Here is a 12,361-nt window from a genome sequence, read left to right on the forward strand (position 1 = left end):
TTTTAAAATATTAATATCCTTACAGTGATTTCCTTCAATTTTCCAGTATAGTTAGTCTTTCAGTTAATCCAGAAAATAAAACGTCATCTTGGCTCTCACTTGAGAAGTGAGGAGTCTGCCCCAGTGTATGTGGATTTGGATATGCCATGTGCTGGAATGAGGGAACACTTTACACTGAAAGAGGTCGCATGTCTATCTCTGTTCTGTGTAAACAGAGGTATTCTGAGCTCCTGCAAAGGAAGCAGCAGGAGCATGATTCCCGTCCTTCTCCTCCCACAAGCTCTCTCTGGTGATGTTGGCACAGACTGAAAAGTTGTCTACAGTGATATTGCGAGGAGATAATAAACAATTCTTGAAAATCTACTGTGTGCCACTGTGCTAGTATATATCTATTTTTGCCTTATCTCATTTGTTTTTTAAATTTATTTGTTATCTATATGTTTGAGAGGCTGAGCAACAGAAAGAGAAAGTGAACTATCTGCTGGTTCACTCCCTAAATGGCTATAACAGTTGGGACTGGGTCAGTCTGAAGCCAGGAGCCAAGAACTCTGTCCAGGTTTCCCAGGGAGGTGGCAGGAATTCAAGTACTTGAGCCATCATCCACTGCTTCCCAGAGACATTAGCAAGGAGCTGAATAGGAAGCAGACAGCAGAGACTTGGACTGGCTCTCCAGTATGGGATGTGGGCATCATACGTGGCAGCTTAACCTGCTGCGCCCATGTGCCTTCTACATACCTTGTCTCATTTAAATTTCTTAACATTCCATTGAGGCAGTTTTCAATTTCCTTAATGTATAATTGCAGAATCTTAGGCCAAGAGAGATGGATTACCTAACCCAATGTTGCAAAACCAGAAGTGACAGAGCCACAAATGAAACACAGCTCAGTGGGACTCTATGGCCTATGCTTCTAAGATCCATGTTGTCATTGTGGACTTTGAAGGCCTGGGGACCACACCTCCACACTAGGTTTAGGGTCTGGTCCTTGAACGAAGTCAGATTTCTCTTAAGTTTTGGGACAATGAGTTTGTCAGAGTGAAAAGAGAGACTTTGGGCTCAGCTAAGTATTTGCTAAACCACTGGGTTCCTCACCTCTGCCAAGCACCTCACTTCATGGAGTAGGAGATTATGGGTGCTGAGGTTCTCATGGGTTTGAGAGGCTCTGTTAGTCTCTAGCACCTGACAGTTAGGCTGTTGCTGTTTGGAGGCTGCAGCGTTCCCCACTACAAGTCAATTACTTCTTTGTTGTCTTACAATGACATCATGCCACCTGGAAGATTTGAAAGGTGAAGGAGAGTATTCCTGGGTGATAATGACTGTCAAGCAGCACACAAAATCTAAAGAAATAGTCAACGCATTTGCTTTTAAAAAGTAGATTTTGTATGGCCTGAACCGTTTGTCTTTGTTTAGAGAATTCCATCACTGTAGTACTTCAGTACTCTTTGGCTGGTAGGTGCAGAGATATGTAAAAGAAAAGTATGTCTTTTTCTTTTTCTTTCCTACAGATTTTTTTAATTGCCTAGAATTTTCATTTATGGCGTATGACAATTGTGCATTATCCTTTGCCATTTTTTCAAGTGCCACAAACATCATTTGATTTAAATCAACTTTAAGCAGATTTCTTCTAGAAAAAAACAAAGTTAGAGATCTGTAGAAAACCTGATTAGATTCCTTTCTCAAATGATTGTTGAAGTTTGTGCTAGGAATGGGAATGCAGAGCAGAATGGGCACTCCTAGAGTCTTCTCCACGTGCTCAGAGGCCTTTGAAAGGATTTCCTGCCTGGGCAGGTAGATGCCCCTTCTCTGTACATGCAAAAGTGTGCTCTGTGCCTGGATATTCATCATGTAGTTTTGTAGTTCATTTATTCAGTGTTGATTGCATGCTAGGCACAAAGTTGTCTTACATATATTATCACATCTCATTTAATCCTCACAACCACCCCATGAAAGAGTTATGGCATAGGCTTTTAATATTTCCACTCTTCGATAAGGAGGCTGAAACATAGGTAGATCAATAATGTGGCGGTTACACAGCTAGTCTCTGATAACAGAAGGATTCACCAGATCTGTCTTCCTTTTTCAAATATAACGCCTTGCCTGAGAATGAGGTATCAGACGTTTTAGGAGATGAGGCTGGGGAAATGGCTTTGAATTTTACTCTAGTCAAGATTCCAAGCTTTGTATTCATTTATTTTGTAAGTAGCTATTCATCAGGTGCACCTAATACGTGCCAAACAATCTAGATACTGAGCATACATCCCTGTGAATTAGAACGCATAAATCTTTGCCTTTCAGCTACTTTACTTCTAGTGGTTGGACTTCTTGGGCTGAGAAAGGGCATGATCTGGGGGACCAGCATCATGGCACAGTAGTTAGGCTGTTGCCTGGAATGCCAGTATCCATATTGGCTCTGGTTCTAGTCCTAGGTGCTCTGCTTCCAATCCAGCTCCCTGGTAATGTGCCTAAGAAAAACAGCAGAGGATGGCCCAAGTACTCAGACCTCTGCCACCCTCATGGGAGACCTGAATGGAATTCCTGGCTCCTAGCTTCAACTTGGCCCAGCCCCGGCCATTGCAGCCATTTGGGGAGTGAAACAGCAGATGGAAGATCTACCACTCCTCCCCCCATCTATGTCACTGTGCCTTTCAAATAAAATAAAAATAGAATCTTTTTTAACAAAAAAAAAAAAAAAAAAAAAAAGGAAAAGGGAGGAATCTGACTTAAGGATCTGACTTAAGCTTCACAAAGGTGCTTCTTGTTAGCGTGGAACATCCCCTGCAGAGAGAAGAGGATATAGCAAGACCAGTTAAGAGGCAGCTGCACCAGTCCAGTCCAGGCAACAGAGAGTGGAGGCCTGGAAAAAAGTGATAACAACGTTGAGAACTTGGATTCTGCTTGGACTTACTCAGAAAAGCCAGTGGGATTTGCTGTGGCATTGGAGGTAGAAAGGACTTGTCAAAGCTGTAACTGGAACATGGGCCAGCCTGTGTCCCATACCTGTGCTCTTTCAGTGATGCTAAAGGGCTCCAGCATAATGTGATTCATGACTTATATTTAATGTAGTGAAAAACGTAGCTCCTGTTTGCAGCTCCCTGGTACCAGGGTTATGAAAGGAGAATGTCTGTCAGTGCCTAGAGTGGACAGGACGAGAGCTCCATGTCTTGGGGGTATTTGCCATTAAGGCCACAGTTCCCAGCAGGTACAGGTTATCCTTGAGATTTGTGGGGTGTCCATCTCAAATCCAGTCAAATCACTTTTCAGTCTTTCCCAAAGGCTCCTTAGTAAGGAGTGGGAAGATAGATCCTCTTCTGAAGATTTAAGTCCAGCTTCACCTTTCCTGCCTTTGATATTTCTCAGAAATGACATCATCCAATCTGAATAGAGCACATTTTTTTTACAATGGCTTCCCCCCCCATAACGTCCCTCCCACCCGCAACCCTCCCCTTTCCCACTCCCTCTCCCCTTCCATTCACATCAAGATTCATTTTCGATTCTCTTTGTATACAGAAGATCAGTTTAGCATACATTAAGTAAAGATTCCAACAGTTTGCTCCCACACAGAAACATAAAGTGAAAAATACTGTTTGAGTACTAGTTATAGCATTAAATCTCAATGTACAGCACACTAAAGACAGAGATCCTACATGAGGAGTAAGTGCACAGTGACTCCTGTTGTTGAATTAACAAATTGACACTCTTGTTTATGGCATCAGTAATCACCCTAGGCTCTTGTCATGAGCTGCCAAGGCTATGGAAGCCCCCTGAGTTCACTGACTCTGATCATATTTAGACAAGGCCATGGTCAAAGTGGAAGTTCTCTCCTCCCTTCAGAGAAAGGTACCTCCTTCTTTGATGACCCATTGAATAGAGCACATTTTAATTCTTGGTCACAAAGGGGCATTTTTACTGCACTGTCTTACCAGATATTTTATATTCAGAAAGCATAGCTTCCTTATACTTAACTTTTACTCAACAATGATAATAAAATAATTATTTTAAGAATAATTCTAGATCTTCCAGATTTGCCATTAACTTCAATAACTCAAGACACAGATGCTCCTCTGCTGCCGATAGGGATTACATCCTGATAAACCCACTCTTAACTGAACATATCATGAGTCAAAAATGCCTGTAATACACCTAACGTACAGCACACCCTGCTTAGCAACACAGTACCCTGCAGGGATTCATTGTGTCCTCCTGTGGCTGGAGGCTGAGTAGGAGCTGTGGCACTACAAACTGCTAACCTAGGAAATGATTCAAATTCAAATCTCGGGTATACTTTCTACTGAATGTGTTTGACTTTCATACCATCCTAAAGTTTTAAAAAATGTAAATTGAACCATAATAATTTAGTGACTGTCTATACAAATTTGTTTATCACAAGTCAATGAAATTGCCACCAAGCTGTTTGTGCAATAATAAGGTGAATAAATGTCATCCCCATCCAATTAATTTTCATTGACCTTACACAAATGACCTTATATTTCCAAGTAGAATCTGACTTAGGTAAGCATAAATGTTTCATCTGTTTTTCAGTTATTACTTTCCTGAGGATAGCATGGACAGATAGCTATACTTGTGGACTCGGACTATTTATTTTAAAGTACAGTTAAATGATTTGGTTTCAGTTAAGATCATTGGAAGGTCCCATGGTCTGCTTAGGGTTCTCCTAACTGTATCTTCTGGATACAATTCTTTTTTTTTTTTTTTTTTTTTTTTACAGGCAGAGTGGACAGTGAGAGAGAGAGACAGAGAGAAAGCTCTTCCTTTTTGCTTTTTGCTTTTTGGTTCACCCTCCAATGGCGCACTGCGCTGATCCGAAGGCAGGAGCCAGGTGCTTCTCCTGGTCTCCCATGGGGTGCAGGGCCCAAGCACTTGGGCCATCCTCCACTGCACTCCCTGGCCACAGCAGAGAGCTGGCCTGGAAGAGGGGTAACCGGGACAGAATCCGGCGCCCCAACAGGGACTAGAACCCAGTGTGTCGGCGCCGCAAGGCAGAGGATTAGCCTATTGAGCCGTAGCACCGGCTCTGGATACAATTCTAATATCTCACTGAACTTGACCATACATTGGGTCCTGCTGAGCAGAAATCTCAGTTAAGAATAGGATTTGATGCTGTCTCTTCATGGCCTGCAGATAGCATTTGTTACAACCTCTTTTACCACTAACCTGCCGTGGACATCAGCCCTGAAGTTGCTCCCCTGCTATGTCAGCTTTACTCTGAAGCAGGAAGAGATGAGAGACCCTGCTGTTTAAAAAAATCAAATCAACTGAAATATGCCTTCTTTTTTTTTTTTTTTACTACTTTTCCCAGGTCTGCATCCAAAGAGGACTCTGCGCCTGGTGCTGTGGACCGCAGAGGAACAAGGTGGAATTGGTGCTTCCCAGTATTATCAGTTACACAAGGTAAAAACTCTGCCCTGGCTCACTGAGCATTTGCACTTGTCATATCAGCATAAAAAATTTCCCATTAATTATCCCAGTTGAGACTCTCAACAATACTTGGGGTTGGCTGACCCTGGCAAATATCCCTTACATAAAACTGCTTCCTTGGCCCTGTAACCGTGACTGCACTGGTAAACTGAGGATTCTGCAGTTTGGAGCTAAGGGCTTTCTCACTTCTAATTCTCTCTCTGTAGCCTTAGAAAATCCCAGCTGCCAAGCTCTCTCTTTCTTAGTCTTTCTAGTTTTGCTGTACCCATCTGTAACATGGAACTACTAATAGGTAAACATCGTGTCTCCCCACTAAGCCCACTTCCATTCCTCCATACCTCAGTGTCCCAGATCTCCCTAGAAGTCCTGAAATTTGAGAACCAAGTCATGAGGCCTTGCGTCGACCAAGATCATTGCTGTAACAGTGCTGAGAGTGGCAGCATCCAGGGGTCTCATACCTGGGAAAATAGAGAGAGAGCCTGGCTTGATACAGACTAGCATTAGGCAAGTGTGTAGCCTGAAGCAAAAAGGTGATTGTGGAGGATCATGTTCAGCAATACAAGACCATATCTAACATAGGGGACAGGGAGAATAATAGCACATACACACAAAAAGAACTTTTGAAAAAAGATTTATTTATGTATGTATTTATTTATTTTAAAGGCAAAGTTCTAGAGAAAGGAAGAGACAGAGATCTTCTCTCTTCTGATTCACACCCTAGATGGTCACAAAAGCAAGGATAGGCCAGACTGAAGTCAAGAGCCAGGAGCTTCATCCGGCTCTCTCATGTGGGTGCAGGGGCCCAAGGATTAGGGCCATCTTCGGCTGCTTTCTCAGATACATTAACAGGGAGCTAGATTAGAAGTAGAGCAACCAGGAATCAAACCAGTACCGACATGAGATGCTGGCATGGGATTCCAGCATTGCAGGCATTAACCCACTGTGCCATAACACCAGCCCCAAGAGTAATCATTAATAGAGCAAAATGTACGAGATCAGAAATATTATGGACCAACTGAATTATAATATAAGATGTTAAATCTTCTGATCATGTAAAATATTGCTGGAAGACACCAGAAGCTTACCTAACCTGGCTTTGAAGAACAATCAGAATAAGCTTCTCAAGTGAAGAAGTGACACGCAATCTGATACCTGAAAACTGAGTAGAAATAAGCTAAAGAAAAGAGGCAGGAGGGAGGAGGTGAGTGTTACACCTTAGTAGAGGGAACTGTCTGTGCAACAGCTGGAGATGAGAGACAATACTGCATCCTAGTGCAACAGGAAAGAACTGAGGGTGACTACATGGAAGGCAAGATGCGTGATGGCAGGGGCATAGACTATAGAGGGGTGAACAGGGGTCTGAACAGGGCATATCAATCTTGCTTTGAAGTTTGGGCTTCGCCCTCAGGGCAGAAAGAGTAACTGAATTATTTTTAAGGAAGAGTTTTGAATTCTATATATCTTGGACTTTATAAAAAAAAACCCTACAATATCTAAAAGAAGTATTCTAAAGCTCTTTCATTCACTGTAATATACTTTACTCCAAAGTCTGGTTGGATTTAAACTTCAGTGGCTCCAACTTGAAATTTTCTCACCATTGAAATTCCTAGATCTGAAAGAAGGTTGATTTCTCCATAAGGTTTTGACATTCATTGTAGCATATCAAATACATGGATGAAATCAGAAATGACTTGATTTTAAACTTCTAAAAGATTGGCAGAGATACACATACACAGTGACAGAACTGGTTCATCTTGCTGATATCCGTGTAGCCTTCATACAATTGTGCCTCCATGCAAATGGCGAGTCTACACTGCATACTCAGGGAGAGAAAGAACAAATCCCCAGAAAGGCGAAACACCAGCTTTTTGTTTTACAGTTGTTCCTTATCTCACCTGTAAAAAAAAAAAAAAAAAAAAAAAACTGCATGTTGTGCATGATACAGCCGATTTCAAAGGATTTGTTAAGCATTTTTATGATTAACATGTTGATAAAAGCATTGTCAAGACCCCAGTTATTTCTAGGGAAGTGAATTTAACTTAAAAGTAAATATTTAGGCCAGCGCCGCAGCTCAATAGGCTAATCCTCCACCTGTGGCGCCAGCACCCCGGGTTCTAGTCTCAGTTGGGGTGCTTGATTCTGTCCCAATTGCCCCTCTTCCAGGCCAGCTCTCTGCTGTGACCTGGGAAGGCAGTGGAGGATGGCCCAAGTCCTTAGGCCCTGCACCCACATGGGAGACCAGGAGAAGCACCTGTCTCCTGGCTTTGGATTAGCGTGGTGCGCCGGCTGCAGCAGCCATTGTCGGGTGAACCAACAGAAAAGGAAGACCTTTCTCTCTGTCTCTCTCTCACTGTCTACTCTGCCTGTCAAAAAAAAATAGATAAAAAAGTAAATATATAACAAGTCCCAAACTAGAGAAATATATGAGATTGTCTCTAGACTTTTCTGTAGCATTATTGAAAGCCAACAGACTAACAGAGTCCTGTTCATTCCAGTGGTAACAGAGAGAACCTTTGTTCTAAGTAAGGTAATGATAACTGCTGAAACAAATAAGCCTGCAAAATTTAATGGCTCAACACAATTAAAAATTGATTCTTTCCTCATTTAACACCCAATCTACAGTGTAGCTCTGCTCCACATAGTTATTTAGGGATCCAAGTTGACGGACTCTTCACCAACATGATTTTCACTATGGCCTGAACATCAACACCCAGCTGGCAGGTGGGAGGATAGGGGGAGCCTTTCATGGGACAGCTCTGGAAGTGGCTTACCTCATTTCCACTCACATTTCATTAGTAACAACTAGTCACATAGTTCAAGTTCATAAGAGGCTGGGAAATACAGTTCCTGGCTGTGCGGCCACTTCACAGCATCCGCTCTGCACCACACAAGGGGAGCACACATCTTTGGCAGAGGCAGCCCACTCTGAGGTCTCCGTTTCACTTTGTTCTCACTTCCCAAATACTTCAAACAGCACAAGAGACCAACTGCCCTGCAGTCTTCATCTCCCATGGCGCTCAAAGTGAAATCAGCTCCATGAGCTGCCTGCAAGTGCACACAGCCAGCATGAGCAGGAGACATTTGCTGTCGTCAGTACACAGGAAGAAAAAAAGAAGCCAGTCCTTGACCATAAGGCCCTTACATTGTACTCAAAACTCACTTTAAACTCAAACAGAAGAAATCTAGTATAACAAGCAATATACAGAGAAATTCTAAATTATTTACTTACAGTGTTTTATTCTTCTGAAGGACTCAGTTATTGTCAGAGTGCTGAATGGAATAAAGGAGGTTAAAAAGGGAGAAGTGACTATGGCATGTTACTCATGAGGGAGGACTGAGGTCTGATGTTTTGCAAAGTAACTGGACTTGAAGGAGTGACCAGGAGGGGAGAGAAGGGACAGCCCCTCCCCTTCATATTGATTGTGACTGAGTCTTGAGGTTTGCCCTTGGCGTCAGAGTGGTGATACCAAACAAGAAAAGAAATTTTAGAGGGGAGAATCTATTTTGGTGACTGTAAAAATGAAAGGCTTGAAATTTTTAGATGATTCTTCCAGTGATTTCATGTTACAGTGATGGCTATAGTGATCTACATCAGGAATTAACAAATTTTGGCCTATAGACCAAATCCAGTCTGCAACTTGTTTATGCATAGACACAATCTAAGAATGTTTATATGTTGTTTGCTGGTTATGCAATAGAAATTCTGTGTAGACCACAAAGCTTAAAATATTAACTATCTGGCTCCTTATAGAAAATGTTTTCTGACCTCTGATCTATATTATAAAAATCATACTTTCACATTACATACAATAATCTCTTTATGATCTTGTAGGACATAGAAGATAAATTTTATTTTGAGCCATATAGTTTTCAAGTATAAGTATTTTTTCAGGAAGCATTTTGATTATACTAATAGAAACATGCATGAATAATTTTTTGCATTCTAATTTGATAGAATTTATAGTAAAGTTCACTAAACTTACATGGTGCATGCTATGGAGAAAACGGTATGTAGAAAATTGTTATTTCTTATTGTTGTTGCTCTAGAAGTATACTTTTTCACCCTCACAGAATTTTTCGACAATAAAATTTCTACAAAATTGATTTTAATGGACATAGTTAACTAAACTTTTGTGGGAATAAAATTAACATTAATATTCATTACCTATTTCTTCCTAAATACATCTTTGTTTATAATATACTTTTAGTAATATATGCAAAGAAAATATAAATTAACATGGTTTAAAATTATATGACAAAATTTGTCAAACTACCTTTCAAAATTGTATTCAGATGAATAGCTACCTTTACTTCATAATTATGCTTTCTTGTAAATACTAGCTCAATTATTATAACAACTGCTAGAATTTGCTAAACATACTAAACAATTACTAAGCAATTTTCTGAATTATAGTGAAATATGTGAAGTTATTTGTGGCTGTGTACACATTTTGAAGCTTATATGCAACTGTATAATAATGTCTAAAACACATTCTCCAAGAAAACAAACTTTTTCTCAGAGATCGATAAGTATTTTGGTGGCAGTTACTAGATAAAATAATTGAAAAAAGAAATGGGCTTTTCACTATATTTTGGACTAATTACAACAAAAATCATCCTTGAAGTCCATCCACCAAGCCCATTATTGCTCATGGCAGAAAAATCTCATAAATGATTTATATATGTATTTTTCTTTTATTAAAAAAGAGCTAAGTTTCATTTTTGATAAAAGATAAAATTTTCTCTCCTGGTTTTAAGGTCTCTCTCTCTCTCTCTCTCACTGTCCACGTTAGAACATGACTTGAGGATTAGCTATATGGACATTGCTTTTGCTTTATGCTTATTGATTTTTCAGATATAGTAAATTATTTTTCATGCTACTTTTGATATTTAATTGGCATTCTTTAAATGCAGAGATTTTAAATATACTTCTAAATGTATATGTGGAAAATGAATATGGGAAATTATCACACAGATGAAAACACAAAGCATTCCCATTATCCTAGAAAATTTCCTTATACCTCCTGTAATCAAACTGACTCCACCAGGAGAACTATGTTTTTATTATTATTATTATTATCACATCTCTTGTTCTTGAAATTCATATAAATGGAATCGTACAGTATATAATCTTGAATCTGTCTTCCTTAACTGAACACGTGGCTTTATAATCTCTTATTTTTTTAATTTATATAAAGTAAACAAATTTCAGATATTTCATATATACAGATTTAAACGCATAATGTTACTTCCCACCCTACCCTCCAGCCTGCCTAAACTCCTAGCCCCTCCATTTTTATCTGTTCTTTTAACTTTTATGATGACATATTTTCAGTTTATTTTAGAATCATAAGTTTAACCCTCCACTAAAGAATTCAACAAGTAGTAAGTAGAAAATAACCACTGATCCTAAGAGTATAGACAAGGGCTTAAACAGTAATCAAATCTCAAAATGTCAATTTTGCTCATATACATGCATTTTTTGTACTCTGTATATTTGTTGCAGCAAACCAGGAAAACATATGATATTTGGGACTAGCTTATTTCACTAAGCATAATGATTTCCAGTTGCATCCACTTTTTTGTAAAAGACAGGATTTCATTCTTTTTATGGCTTAATAATAGTCCAGAGTATATATATACAATATTTTCTTTATCCAGTTCATGTGATGGACATCTGAGTTGATTCCTTATCTTAGCTATTGTGAATTGAGTTGCAATAAACATGGGGATAACTCTTTTATATGCTGATTTTTTTTTTTTTTTTGACAGGCAGAGTGGACAGTGAGAGAGAGAGACAGAGAGAGAAAGGTCTTCCTTTGCCGTTGGTTCACCCTCCAATGGCCGCCGCTGCAGCCGGCGCACCGCGCTGATCCTGGCAGGAGCCAGGAGCCAGGTGCTTTTTCCTGGTCTCCCATGGGGTGCAGGGCCCAAGCACCTGGGCCATCCTCCACTGCACTCCCTGGCCATAGCAGAGAGCTGGCCTGGAAGAGGGGCAACCGGGACAGAATCCGGCGCCCCAACCGGGACTAGAACCCGGTGTGCCGGCGCCGCAAGGTGGAGGATTAGCCTATTGAGCCACGGCGCCGGCTTATATGCTGATTTTATTTCCTTTGGGTAAATTCCCAGGAGTGGGATGGCCAAGTCATATGGAAAATGTATTTTTGATCTCTGAGAAATCTCCATGCTGTCATCCATAATAGTCATACCAGTAGTGGATTAGGATACCTTTTTCCAAACATCCTCACGAGCATTTACTGTTTTTTGATTTTTGGAGGTGAAACTCACTGTAGTTTTGATTTGCGTTTCCCTGGTGGCTAATTACCCTCAGCATTTGTTCATGTGTCTGCCAGCCATTTGAATTTCATCCTTTGAAAAATGCTTGTTCATGTCCTTTGCTCATTTCTTAACTGAATTGTTTGTTTTGTTGTGTTTTTGTTTCTGGAGCTCTTTCTAGAATGCATAGTTTGCAAATATTTTCTTCCATTCTGTCAGTTGCCTCCACACTTTGTTTACTGTTTCCTTTGCAGTGCAAAAGCTTCTTAGCTTGATGTAATCCTATTTGTCTATTTTTTGCCTTAATTGTGCTTCTGACATATTTTCCAAGAAGTCTTTGCCTATGCCAGTATCTTTCAGACTTTCTCCAATGCTTACCTCTAGCAATTTGAGGGTCGTAGATTTAGATTCTTGATCCACTGTGAGTTGATTTTTTGTAAGGTGTAAGGCATGCCAATGCCAATGTCTTGCAAACTTTCTCCAATGTTTTCCTGTAGCAATCTGAGAGTATCAGGTTATAGATTTAGGTTGTTGATCCACTGTGAGTTGATTTTTGTGTGAGGTTTAAGGTAAAGGTCTTGTTTCATACTTCTGTATGCAAAGATCCAATTATCGCAGCACCGTTTTGTAAGAAAACTGTCCTTTCTCCAG

The 12,361-nt window shown here is 40.2% G+C and overlaps 1 protein-coding gene and 1 long non-coding RNA gene across 2 annotated transcripts in view; one reads left to right on the forward strand and one right to left on the reverse strand.

Moving 5' to 3' along the window:
• The window catches only part of CPQ (carboxypeptidase Q), a gene marked incomplete at its 5' end in the record, with an annotated part of 478,153 nt that overhangs the window by 340,881 nt on the left and 124,911 nt on the right, over positions 1 to 12,361 (forward strand). The window contains 1 exon segment of the mRNA XM_051844650.2: positions 5,316 to 5,407. Within this exon segment, the coding sequence (XP_051700610.2) occupies positions 5,316 to 5,407 (92 nt within the window).
• Positions 5,933 to 8,767, reverse strand: LOC103348094 (uncharacterized). Its single transcript, XR_516530.4, has 3 exons — positions 8,664 to 8,767; positions 8,206 to 8,479; positions 5,933 to 7,329 (listed from the first exon to the last, which is right to left on the reverse strand). It is a non-coding gene; the product is annotated as an uncharacterized lncRNA (long non-coding RNA).

This window comes from Oryctolagus cuniculus, chromosome 6 (assembly GCF_964237555.1).
Source record: "Oryctolagus cuniculus chromosome 6, mOryCun1.1, whole genome shotgun sequence".
Taxonomy (NCBI): domain Eukaryota; kingdom Metazoa; phylum Chordata; class Mammalia; order Lagomorpha; family Leporidae; genus Oryctolagus; species Oryctolagus cuniculus.